The sequence below is a fragment of the Lathamus discolor genome, chromosome 15, assembly GCF_037157495.1.
Source record: "Lathamus discolor isolate bLatDis1 chromosome 15, bLatDis1.hap1, whole genome shotgun sequence".
NCBI classification, from domain to species: domain Eukaryota; kingdom Metazoa; phylum Chordata; class Aves; order Psittaciformes; family Psittacidae; genus Lathamus; species Lathamus discolor.
In genome coordinates this window covers 10,226,408-10,239,452 of record NC_088898.1, presented here as the reverse complement: position 1 = coordinate 10,239,452, position 13,045 = coordinate 10,226,408, and the positions used below count along the sequence as shown (strand labels likewise).

The 13,045-nt window shown below is 47.7% G+C and overlaps 1 protein-coding gene across 3 annotated transcripts in view; it reads left to right on the top strand.

Annotated features, from left to right (window-relative positions):
- FKBP15 (FKBP prolyl isomerase family member 15) overlaps window positions 1-12,793 on the top strand; it is a 29,263-nt gene extending 16,470 nt beyond the window's left edge. For all 3 annotated transcript variants that reach the window (XM_065695386.1, XM_065695385.1, XM_065695387.1), the window contains 12 exons: window positions 145-239; window positions 903-1,005; window positions 4,380-4,551; window positions 5,029-5,165; window positions 5,575-5,730; window positions 6,454-6,606; window positions 8,137-8,229; window positions 8,658-8,768; window positions 9,271-9,378; window positions 9,576-10,342; window positions 10,638-10,728; window positions 11,189-12,793. In XM_065695386.1, the coding sequence (XP_065551458.1) occupies window positions 145-239; window positions 903-1,005; window positions 4,380-4,551; window positions 5,029-5,165; window positions 5,575-5,730; window positions 6,454-6,606; window positions 8,137-8,229; window positions 8,658-8,768; window positions 9,271-9,378; window positions 9,576-10,342; window positions 10,638-10,728; window positions 11,189-11,263 (2,061 nt within the window). In that variant the 3' untranslated portion in view covers window positions 11,264-12,793. The remainder of the gene's footprint in view (window positions 1-144; window positions 240-902; window positions 1,006-4,379; window positions 4,552-5,028; window positions 5,166-5,574; window positions 5,731-6,453; window positions 6,607-8,136; window positions 8,230-8,657; window positions 8,769-9,270; window positions 9,379-9,575; window positions 10,343-10,637; window positions 10,729-11,188) is intronic.
- Window positions 12,794-13,045: the final 252 nt, after the last annotated feature.

Sequence of the window (13,045 nt, the reverse complement as noted above, 5' to 3'; positions counted from 1 at the left end):
TAAATGCAGCATGGCGCCTTCCAGTGGTGTGACCACAGAAGGTGGTATCTTACCTGCTGTATTGCATGTGAACAAAACAAAGGTTTAGGTACTGCTGCAGGGAAGTCTGAGTAAGATGAGTATTCATGCTGGGCTGTGCTTTAGGAGAATGAGAGGCTGAAGCAAGAGATATTTGAGAAGAGCAGTCGGATTGAGGAGCAGAACGAGAAGATCAGCGAGCTGATTGAGCGGAATCAGAGGTAAGGAATGGGAGGGTACATACAGCCTGTGCATTTGCAAAGACTATCTATCTAGCTTACACTTGGTTAGGTATAACCAGGAGGGGTGCTCTTTAGAGTAGAGACATGTTCTGATATATTTATGTTGTTTGAGGCATTAAAAGTGTGGGGTGTTGTCCCCTACCTTCCCTGGGAGCTTATCTCCAAAACTATGGTTTACTGTGTAAACAGGGATGTGTAAAAGGGGGTAAAACCTCATGAGCACACTTGCTCTGCTTCTGGGAGTTTTTACGTTGCTAGCTTTTTAGCAAGGTGAAAGAAATTGTAGATGTGGTGTCCCTACTTCCACTGGCTGTGTGTCCCATTTGGTTAAAGGGGAATAACTTGTTCAAGGAAATGGAAGAAATCAGTGGATATCAAGTTATCACAACTCTTGACTGTGTGGTAGGAACATCAGACTCATTAGAGAAGTAAAGCAGGTATCCAAACTGATACAAAATCTGCTGTGCAAGGCACACCCAATCCACCCTCCTGAGATCAGGGCCTTAGTGCCAGGCCACCATGCAAAATAGTCTGGGACTTTTCATGAAGAAAACTGATGTGAAATACCATGTTTTCTCTCTGAGCCTTTTGCTGCAAATCATGTGTTTACATAGATGCTCATCCAGTCTTCCCCATTCACAGATACGTCGAGCAAAGTAACTTGCTAATGGAGCAGAGGAACCATTCCCTGCAAACAACAACTGAAAACACACAGGCAAGAGTGTTGCATGCAGAGCAGGAGAAGGTAATGGTGACAATAAGCAGAGCCATCAATCTCCAGCTGCAGCCAGGAGAGGGGCTGCTGGTGGCACTGAAATGAGCTGAAGCCTTGTTAGTCAAGGCTTAAGTGCATTCTCTTACAAGACAAATGTAGTTCTGGACATATGTTTTGAAAGCTATTCTGAGAAACACTTTGTATTCATGGCAAAGTCAGCACAGAGGGTATAAATGGTGATCTCTATGCTGTCATAGCTTTCATATTCATATCTTACAGGGAGGTGTCTAATTTATTGTTAACTTTGTAGGTATATGTCCAACACGTTGAGGAATTGTGTATTACAGGGCTTTGTATTTAACTGACATAGAATGGATGTAGCTGTAAGAAAAAGCGCTTGCTATTGAAGTTTCCTCATTGCACTTTTGCACTCTTATTTTTTAATACTAATATTCAAGGACTGTTTGTTTCTACCAATAATGTGTTGTGCTTTTGTGAAAAGGGCTATTGGGAAATAGCTTCCAAACCACTTAAATGCACTTGTGCATGGCTGCATATCCTGTAATGTCCACTTAGGACAGCTTAGCCCAGGCTGGCTTTGAGGTCAATAATTGCATGGTGTCTTCTATGCTTTCTCAAGCACTGGCTTCTTAAATAACACCAAGTTCAGCCTTGCACTGTGCTCCCCTGCTGAATTGTGTGTTTCTCCAATTCAAATGTGAGATGATAAACGCTTGCTCTGCATGAGAACCATGACAAAGTGCAGCTTTCCAGGGTGTGCCAGCAAGTGTGCTAAAGAACAGCACAGTACATGGCTGATAACTGTGTGCTGGTGTGAGCAGGCAGTGAGGGAGGATTCTGCTTTAACATTGGGAGCCCAGGGAGCCAGCCTTACCTGTAATCACGTAGTCAGAGGTTCTAACCCAGGAGTAAGTCAGATTGAAATAATAAATAAAATGCCTTCTGTCAGTGAGCACAGCATCCAGCTTGTGCAGTAGCCTGGGGAGGAAGCATTTTGGGAACTATGAGATGATCTTTAGAAATCTTTTGGGCCTCATCTTCAATAGGGCTCCACTTGATCCAGCAGTCGCTGCCTGGGTAAGAATACTGTTACATGAACAGGCTTCAGGCTGCACCAGAAAACCCATGACTTGCATTGGGTGATTTCCCCTGCTTTTGTGAGGGTACTGTCTGTAAATGTGAAGTCTGATATTCCTTCCTCTTCCGTTTATCCAAGGTAGCTTGCTCTCTGACTGCAGTTCCAGAGATCGCTATGGACAGACAGAATCAGGGAAGAGAGTTTTAAGCTATTTTATCTGTTCTTTAATTAAAAATAGGGACTCACCACTTACTTTGTGATAAAGGCCAGGCATCTGTGCCCAGGATCACTGAGAAGAAGTGTTTGTAGCTTGCTGCTTTTGGGTGTTAGGTCTTCGACCCTGGCAGAGCACATCACAGCTTTAGATGAAGGCTTTCTGTCCCATAATAACAGTAATAGCCCACAATCTCCAGTGCAGGGAAATGGTAGTCACAAGTAGGACTCGCTGCTCCTACATCTGCAGTGTGAAATGTGCCTTTAGCTTCTTTCTTTTTAAGCCAGGTTTCGCTAACTTTTTCTGTCCAAGCTTTTACAGTTCTTGGAATAATTTAAGGGCTTCTCTGGCATGCCTTAGGCTCCTGCAATGAAGCACTTTGCTTTTCTGATGATGATTAATGCCTCTGCCTTGCAAGTTGTGTTCTTAACTCTCCCTGTTTCCTGTCACTGCTTTCTCTTCCCAGCACATGCTGCCAGTGGATCGGGGCTGGGACCAGGTGAGGCAGTGTGTCTGCTGACTGTATAGGCCTTAGATAACTGTGCCCTGGGTAGTGCCAGCCCAGCTTCCTTTTGCATAGCTAGAAGCTGATTGGCATCAGAAGAATTGCCTCAGATCTTGAATTAGCATGGATCTTCCACTTGGAAAAAGGCTTTGGAAAAGGGCTTTCTAACTGGCAGTGTAGCCACTGGCCCCCTCTTTCTTGGGGAGCCCTTTGCAAAAACATTGCTGTTTGTTTTACCTCCCCCATGGGAGGAATAGGACATGATCATGTAATTATCAGAGCAGATACAGATCATGTAAGATTCTTGGTACCCGAAAGCTAGAGGTGGAGCTGAGCTAGTATAGGTGTGAAGCATTCACTGCAGAAACTTAAGTCTAGTAACGGTTTCTGGCATAGGATTTCCTTTTTTATTTTATTTCTTTATTTGCCATTAAAGATAAGTGTTAAAATAACCTTTAGATATGCCACGGGGTTTGGTTTTGGTTTTAGCATGCTAGGAGTTAGCCTCTTGAACTTCAGTGAGACATGTATGGAAACTTAAGAGAAAAGCAGGTCAGTCTCTGAAATACTGCCTCCTCTTTAATATGAACGGTGTGGTATCCCAGCCCTCAAGGTCAGCACATATTCACCCTCACCATAGTTGGAACAATTTTGCTCACAACTCTTCTCTGCCCGAAGGTGGTGGTCCTAGTCTGAAGAGAAACACTAGTTCTTTTATGGGGATAAAGCAGAGAGAAACTCCAGTGCTCCTGAACTTACCAGTTACAAGAATGTGAAAGCCTGTTGGGAATCTGGTTGTAGGCATAGAGAGAGAAGCTGTTTGGGTATTCCCTGCTGCAGGTGAGATTTTCTGATGGGTATAGCTCTGTCTTTGCAGAGCATCCTCTGAATTTCGTGTGTCATGCAACGAGATTGGGAACGTGACTTTGTCCTGATGCCTTGAGCCTCTCCTGACAGATCGTTTACAAGTTGTGTGACAAGCTGTGGGTAGTACCTGGGTTTACCGAGTCGCTGACTGAGCAATATTAAGTCTAAACAAGTCAACAAATTACCTTGAGATCTGTGCTCCAGAATGCCAGCCCTGCCCGTGCGGGCCCCTCAAGGTGTCTACATGCCGAGTGCTCTGGGGGGAAGGTGCTCTTGTGGCTGGAACAAGCCTGTGTTTTGTGTGGCTTTTTCAGTCATTTGTAAGCTTATTGAAGATAATTACATGTTGGAGCCCAGGCTTTTACTTGAACAGATGTTGTCATAGCCTGAAAACTCTGGGCAGAGCCACCAGGTCCTGCTGCTAGTCTTAAAAAACACATATAAGCTTTTCAAGGAAAACTGCCCGAGTTGACCTGGTGTGGTGATAAGGTTGGTGGTGGCCCTGTGCAACTTTCTGGTCAGTCTGGACAGCTTGCAGCCAAACACAGTAACATGGCGAAAGAAGTTATTGTTACATCTCCAATTTGGAGGTGCCTGTAAGGTGCTGGATCAGCACTTCCCTGATCACATCTCCAGCGCTCTTCCTGCAAGAACAGTTGTGGTTGTCTCCTCACACTCACAGATGACTTCTTTTTTCTACCTTTCTCCATTTTGCACAGGCGAAAGTTGCAGAGGAGTTGGCAGCAGCCACAGCACAGGTTTCCCAGCTGCAGCTGGAGCTGACTGCACACCAGAAGAAGGAGATGGACCTGCGGAAGCAGCTCTCTGCCGCTGTGCAGGAGGCTGAGCGGCACGAGACACAGCTCAACAAGCTGCAGGCACAGTTAGCAGGTGAGGCTTCCTGTGCCTGCTCCAGCAGAGCTCCTTTGTCATTGGTTTTCCTTCTTTGTAAGCCATAGGCTTTTCCTTTCTTCTGGGCTATCTGTTCCTGCTTTTCCTAGGGCCAGTCACAGGGTACTGAAGGAGGATATTGATACATTGAAGGTTATATATGTCCTTGTTAGCGCTAAAAGCAAAGTGGGCTGAGTCAAATGAAGATCATGGTGTGACAGGGATGTCTTTTGTAGAAGCTATCTCTTCGTATTGCTGGCTGACATCTTGTAGAGGAACTGAAATGTTCCAGTGGTTTAAAAGTTAAGATAAAACCTGAGGTATAAGCACTGCTATGTCACAGAAAAGCTGCTCCTCATCAGTCTAGTCCCCAGTCAGGTGCAAGTTGTGTTGTTGATCTCATTGTGCAAGGGACACAGGTCAAGGGACCTGAAATACATGTGGTGCTAAAACCCACAGTAAATTGTATTTTTGCAGAACTCCAGGAGGCCTCTGAGGACACTCAAACCAGATTCAAAGCTGAGAAGCAGAGCCGCAAGCAGCTGGACATGAAGATCTCAGCACTGGAAGAAGAGCTAATGGACCTGAAAGTGGAGAAGGAGACCCTTGAAAGGGTATGTCCAGTGCCAGCATCACAGAGATACAGAGAGGGCTTCAGTTTGCTGAAATTTAATCCAACATTCTTGTATGCTAGAATCATAATGCTATGATAATATCATGATTCTGTGATCATATGGTCCTTTCCAACCCTAACCATTCTATGATTCTGTGTAAATATCCAAGTTGGGTAAATCTTGACTGATCAGCAGGAAGTATCCTGGTGGCTCCTTCGTGCTTATGTGGGTTCTTTGGTTTCTTTTTTAATATCTTCACCAGTAATATGTCAACCTTCCTACCTTTAAAACAATATCTCCTTGATTTTAAAGTGATAAGACTTCCTGCGCAAAGCAGCTCTTTCTGCACGAGGAAGAGAAGCTTATTGGGTGCAGTCTGGCCTAGTCTATGCCCTGTTCTGTACTGCAGAATCTTGCAGAGAGGAAGAAGAAATCCCTGTCAGAGAGAGCTCAGGCAGAGGAGGAGATGGAAGAAATCCGCAGATCCTATCAGCAGGAGCTGGACAAGCTCCGACAGCTGCTGAAAAAGGCACGGACTTCGACTGACCAGGCAGCAGCAGAGCAGGTGAGGAGCCAGGGGAGCTTCAACAAGTGTCTGGAAGCCTTGTAGGAACTTATTATTTCCCACCTATGGTGCAAGAGACACTGTGACTGCACTGTGGTGCAAAAGACCTATGGTAAGGAATAGTTGTACAAATGCTCAGGTAATGGAAGAATAAAAACATTATCACCTTGATTTTAGGGGTTGACTTTAAAACAGGGCTCACTTTGTTGTCTTTCTAAAATATCTTTGCTGGTGTTTGGGCCTGCTTCTGACTCCTGCCTTTCTAAGGCAGTGCCTGATTTGGGTGGGCAGGAAGGCTGCAAGGTCCCAGTTGTTCTCTGACTCAAATCCCAGGCCACTGACATGGCTGCAGAGCTTTGCTGCAGCATTGATGCAGGCTGGCAAGCAACATCAGATGTAGACTGTGTTAAAGAGTGTCAAACCGAGGAAAGCAGAGGCACCAAATTGAGCTCATAGTAGAGACAAGAGTACAGGACTGCTGATGAGTGAAAGACTGCTTAGAAATATGCCAAGAGATCTGAAATGGGAGTGAGAGCTTCAGGTCAGCCTGAGGGATTGTGGCTGGAATTTAGCTGAGGATTGGGCAGGAGCTGGTGATGGCTGCAGGGCTGCCATCTGCACGTAGGTGTTGCATGTTGTCCAGCCTCAAGCTTTCAGCCACTTCTTGTGCAAATACCCGTTGCATGCGTGTGTTCCTAATGATTTCTTTTACTTGATGGGCAGCTGTCACTCCTCCAGGCAGAGCTGGAATCCCAGTGGGAAGCTAAATGTGAACGTACACTGGCATCGGCCAAGGAGCAGCACATGAGACAGTACCAGGAGGTGTGTGAGCAGAGAGATTCCCTGCAGCAGCAGGTGTCCCAGCTGGAAGAGAAGGTAAAGGGCTGAAATGTAATACCAAATAACCAGTAACCAGCATCTCTCACCTAAGTGCATCTTGACTTTAACTTCTTATCTTCTATGATGGGGCTACAGAACTGATGGACAGGGGTAGAGCAGTTGATGTCATCTACCTGGACTTGTGCAAAGCGTTTGACACTGTCCCACACGACATCCTTGTCTCTAAATTGGAGAGACATCAATTTGATGGATGGACCACTCAGTGGATAAAGAACTGGCTGGATGGCCGCACACAAAGAGTTGTGGTCAGTGGCTCAATGTCCAGCTGGAGACCAGTAATGAGTGGTGTACCTCAGGGATCAGTGTTGGGACCAGTCTTGTTCAACATCTTTGTCACTGACACGGACAGTGGGATTGAGTGCGCCCTCAGCAAGTCTGCCGATGACACCAAGCTGTGTGGGTCAGTTGATCCGCTGGAGGGAAGGGATGCTATCCAGAGGGACCTCGACACGCTTGTGAGGTGGGCTGATACCAACCTCATGAAGTTTAACCATGACAAGTGCAAGGTCCTACACCTGGGTCGGAGCAATCCCAGGCACAGCTACAGGTTGGGCAGAGAAGAGATTCAGAGCAGCCTTGCGGAGAAGGACTTGGGGGTGTTGCTTGATGAGAAAATGAACATGAGCCGGCTTCAGTGTGCGCTCGCAGCCCAGAAACCAATCGTACCCTGGGCTGCATGAAAAGGAGCGTGACCAGCAGGTCCAAGGAGGTGATCCTGCCCCTCTGCTCTTCTGAGACCTCACCTGGAGCATTGTGTGCAGTATTGGTGTCCTCAACATAAAAAGGACATGGAACTGCTGGAACAAGTCCAGAGGAGGCCACGAGGATGATCAGGGGACTGGAGCACCTCCCGTATGAAGACAGGCTGAGGAAGTTGGGGCTTTTCAGCCTGGAGAAGAGAAGGCTGCGTGGAGACCTCATAGCAGCCTTCCAGTATCTGAAGGGGGCCTATAAGGATGCTGGGGAAGGACTCTTCATTAGGGACTGTAGTGATAGGACAAGGGGTAAGGGGTTAAAACTTAAACAGGGGAAGTTTAGATTGGATCTAAGGAAGAAGTTCTTTGCTGTAAGGGTGGTGAGGCACTGGAATGGGTTGCCCAGGGAAGTTGTGAATGCTCCATCCCCAGCGGTGTTCAAAGCCAGGTTGGCCAGAGCCTTGGGTGACCTGGTTTAGTGTGAGGTGTCCCTGCCCATGGCAGGCAGGTTGGAACTGGATGATCTTAAGATCCTTTCCAACCCAAAGTATTCTATGATTCTTGACTGTTAGGGAATTTGGTCTTGTCCTTGGGATGTCTGTATTGCATCTGTTCCATTGGGTTGGTGAGCCAGTGAATCTACTGCTGTAGTTCTGAATGAGGGAAAGCTGAGTTGCTTTTAGTCTGAGACTGACATCAGCAATCTCTTCTGCTTTTCTGCACTGATCTCTGGGTTTGAGCAGAAACTGAGTTTTGAGGTGGGTGACACTGAAGGGGCTGTAACTGACTGGCACTAGTTCTTGTGTTTCAGCTTGCAGCTCTCAAGCACTCAAAAAAGGCAGAGGAGGAAAAATTATCTGAATTCCAGCAACGTTTGGAGCAACTGGAGCCTATCAAAGAGAAGGTAAAGGGAGTAACACAGCAGCTGAATGTGAACCAGTGTGCAGTAATTGCTAACCTCGGGCTTCCAGTGTCCAGAATAACAAGAGCATGAGAAGGGAAGGAATAACTTCACATTGCTTCCAGCAAACCAGAACAGGTCCAGTGATGAGACCTGGCACTCATTTCTCTGGGATCTCAGTAATGCTGTGCCTGTTCTTGGTGTTACTTAAAGACCTATTGACACAGTTGGGGATCTCCAAGGTTTTCACTTCCTTGGGTGTATTTATTGTGGTGCTGTTACTTTCAGCAACTCTCTATCGAAGCCCTGCTTAAAACTTCGCTTGGCAATTTACCCCTTTACAAGAAGCTGCTTACAGGCAACCCGCCCATGATGAGTTTCACTGTGGTGGTGTCTGAGAGCTGTTCTAACTTCCAGTTTCCCTTTGGCAGTGTTCAGCCTTGCAGTCTGATATTGTGGCACTGAAGGCTCACTATGAAGAACGCATCCAGGACCTGGAGAAGGATCAGGCTGGATCTTCACCTGCAGACTTCACCGAAGAAGTGAGCTTCGCTATCGAGTATTTCTCCTTACTAAGCAAATGTATTTACCTCGAATGATTTCTCTCTGAGCAGAGATAAGAAAGAAAAACATTATTTTCTCCACAGAAGCACTACGTTTCTAGTAGCGGGGTCTATAGAGGCAGAAAGGACGTGGTCTTCCTACTGCCGCTTGGTTGCTCAATTTTGTTTTGTAGAGTAAAACTCAAGATTTGAGGTTTAGATTAAAAGATGGAAGGAATAATTAAGAAGTGTCAGTCTGCCTTGGGTTTGTGCAGCCTCAGTTCTGGAGGGAAGGGTTTTGTGTGTATGCAATGGTTCTGAATTAAGGTGACATGATGTATTCTGCTTTGTTATGGGAAATTCTGGTTTGAAAAGTAGCTTCTTTGAAAACCACATGTGTTTGGATTTGTTGTTCCTTCATCTGGAGAAGGATCTGCTGTTGAGGCCGGTGCTTCCCATGTTAGTGAATTGTATCTTTGTTTCCTGTCTTGCTCTTTTCCAGGTAAAGAAGATAATGAATGGGGTGTTTCAATCTCTTCGGGGTGAATTTGAGCTGGAGGAGACATACAGTGGCAGGACAGTTCTGGGTGTTGTCATGAACACTATTAAGGTACAACAGGGCTAAGAGGCACAAGATGATGAATGAGAGAGAACAAATCTTAGGCTAAACCCACAAATTTATGTTGTGGGGCTGAAATAACTGAAACAGAAATCTGTGGTAAAGCAGCCCAGTAGTAGAAGATACAGGGCTCTGTGATGCTTTGTGTTCAGGATATAACCTGTGTTCTCTCTACTCACATTTTTCAGACTGTAACACTGCAGCTACTAAATAGGCAGCAGGAGAAACCAGATCAGGACAGTGAAAAGGAGGAATCTGAACCAGGAGCAGTGAGACAGGAGGGATCACCTGGAGCAAAGCCTGACCATGATGAGCCCGTGCAGCATAGCCCAGCACAGAGTGCCGCATTCCCAGCTGATCCTGAGGAAGCAGCCACAGGCTCTGTGGTGCCTGGCCGGGAAAGCGAGTCTGCTCCTGTGTCTGCCAGGCCCACAGCTTCTGAGGAGGAGCCAGTAATACAGAGCAGTGGGGTGTCAGAAGAGGAGAAGATCCAGGCGGAGCATCTCTCTTCCACCGCTGAATCCCGCCTGGATCCTGATAAGGGGCCTGTGCTTGCAGGACAGCCTGTTTCTGAGGTGGATGAGGACTTTGTCCCAGCTGAGCAAGGACAGGAGAGCAGTCCCATCAGGAAAACTGAGACTGAACGCAGTCCCTCCAGAGTATTTTTGCAGGCAGAAGCTGCAGAGCCCTCTGTTCTAAAGGCCAAGCCAGAAGCAGCAGATGTGGCAGTGCTTCCAGGAAAGTCAGCGGTGGAGCAGAAGGCAAAGGAGCCTGTGGAAGGTTTAGAGCCCCCGCCCTTAAATGGTGAAGGAGGAAACTGCACAGACCCATTGGATGGAGCCACCTCTGAGGAGCCTGCTTCAGCATCCAGCACAGCAGAGCTGAGCTCAGCTGTCATCAGAGAAACCCCAGGACAGCAGGAACTGGACTCCAGCCCCAGGGAGAAGGAGTCCAGGTAAGATGTGACTCCTGGAGTAGCCACAGTCCCACTTTGCTGCTGGTCAGCTCAGGCTGGTACAGCAGCACACAGGGAGGCTGGTGCAGCTGCTCTGCTGTAGAGTGGCACACTCTGCAGAGGGGGCTGAAGCTGATTTTGATGCTGTCAGGTCCCAGTGTCATCTGCCCTGGTGAATGGTGTGTGCTTTAAGTTTGCCTCAGCAACAAAGCTCTTCCCTCATTCATTAAGAGAATTTGTCAATCCAAGATACTGTCATCTGCAAGTGAACTGTTCATTCTTTATTTTCTTCCAGCCTCTTTGAGGATGACAACTTCTTTGAAACAGCATCTCAGAAACCACTGAAGCCTCGAGTGCTCTCTGAAGAGGAGGATGAGGAGGAAGTGGTGTGTATTTGTATCTTTCTGCTCCCACTGAACTGGTTCAGGTTTAACTGGAGCTTGTCTATGAAATCCTCCCCATGGCAGTGGGGTCTGACAGGCTCCTGCAGCAGAGCTCAGCACTTCTCCTACATCCTCTGTCTCAATCAAGAGTATGTGGGTGTTTTGGTTGTTGAGGTTCAAGGCATTGCCTGGCCTGAGGTAGCAATGACCGGCTCCTGCTGGCATGAAGTTAGTGAGGCCTCGCAGGCTAAGGGAGGGGGTTTAGTGCCTTGTGTCCTTGTTACCCTGAGAACATCTCTCCTGAAATATTAAAACATCATGTGAGAAATGCAAAAACTTCACTAATGAGGTTTCTTGGTACAATCTCCTTAAAGGTGATGGAGAGTTCAGAGCCAGAACTGCATAGCAAGTACTACTGGGAAGCTGTTAAGACTGACAAGTTTCCCTCTTGTTTGACTTCCAGAGCATGAAGGGGCGTCCCCCTCCAGCTCCACTGTTTGGTGATGATGATGATGATGATCTGGACTGGCTGGGATGAAGATGTGCTGGTGAGCCTGAGAGCCCTCTCTGAGCATGGCCTCTTCCTCTGCACTGAGCACTTCATGAGCTGCATACATGGGACAGTTGTGAACAGCCAGGGACTTCCCAAGCTGTGGTACGGCAGACTGATGGGGCCTGAGGGCAGATAGCTGTTTGGCACCCCCAGGCACTCAGACCCATCATTCTGACCTGACAGACATGAGCAGGGGTTGGGATGAGCTGAAGGAACCAGCCAGTCTCTGCACGTTTGTATTGTTCTCCTCCTGTGAACAGCTGATTCATTGATCTGACACGTGATGCAAATATCAACTCTGTAAAGTGCTTCAGAAAACCAACCCTGCAGGACCTGTAGTAGGAACTACTTTTAAAAAGAAACAGACTAAAGTCTTGTCTGCTTCCCCAGTCAGGATCTCCTGGAACTAGTTCCCTGGGCCTCTACAGCATCCCATCACTATCTATGAACACGGGGTGGTGGGAGATTGACCTGAGAGACCCCACTGCTGTCACATGTTCAGTGCTGTGGTACATGGGGCTCAGACCCACAGCTCTAGGCAGGGACAGGGGCCCCTGTTTGTGTGATGGGTCAGGGCTCTTACACCAATGCCCCAAGCACAGATGTAGCATCTACTACAAGAAACCAAATCCCCAGCCATGTTCTATGGAGGACCCTGAGGCTCAGGTCACTGCCGCCAGCTCCTTTCCTCTCTGTTTGCAGCCAGAGGTGAGGTTTTGGGGTTTGCTGCCCTGTGTTCCACTGGCAGTGGAGGCAGCAACACGGGTGGGTAACGTGCTGCGTGTCCAGAGCGAGCAGCCCGGCCCGTCTCCTGTGCTTTTTCCTCTGCTGCCCTTTGAAGTGTGTTGATCACACCAGGAGTTCAAACCTGAGCCCTGCTGAGGGCTTGGGCTGTAACCCTTCAGTGTAAGCGGACCAAGAGGGGAAGGCAGAGAGCACAGGCACCAGGGCCACCACACCGGGGTCCTCGTAGCACTTTTACTTCTATGCTCATTGGCACTAACACAGGTTAAAACTAGGAGCAGGTCTTTGTGTCTTTAGAACAAGTAACCCCCTTCCTCTAATAAAATGGAAGCGCTTCAACTAATCCTGCTACAGTTTAGTTTAAAACTGCCTTTTATCACTGCTGAAGGGATTTGGTCTTGGTCCTCCTGACAGCCATGGCTCAGGAATGTGGCAAAGAGCAGCAAGTGGCCAAATGCAGCTAAAACTGGAAGAGACCAAAGGCTGTGAGATGAGGTCTGAGTGCAGCAGGTTCGGTACCTCGCAGAGTGACCTCAGCTGGGGCTCCGGGGAGCCACTCTGGAAGTCATTGCACAACCTGGTTATTAAGTGATGGGTGTGAGCTCTGGGTGGGCTGGGGGCACCTGGCTGTGGCCCTTGGACCCCTGCAGGTGGCAGTGTCCTAATGGAGGATGTGGCCAATACGAAGCAATTCCACTTGTTTCCTGTTACAGTTTCGAACCTGAGGGATTTGCATTCACTTCTTGAAAAATAAAGTGCAATTAAACCCGGTTTTTTTGCTTGCCTGGGTTTTAGTTCAGTCTGGCTTCAGTGGGCTCCAGGCACCCGAGCACTGGCTGACCTCTGCCCATCAGGAATATTCCTATCAGGAATAATTTGATACAGGAAACTGTTCTGGGCTTGTTCTTGCGTCCCTCTCCTGGGAACGGTGAGAGGGTCCTGGGGGGGCATTGGCTGTGTTGGTGTGAGAAGCTTAAGTACCAACAATGATCGTGATGGATGCACAGTCCCCTGGTTCTCCTC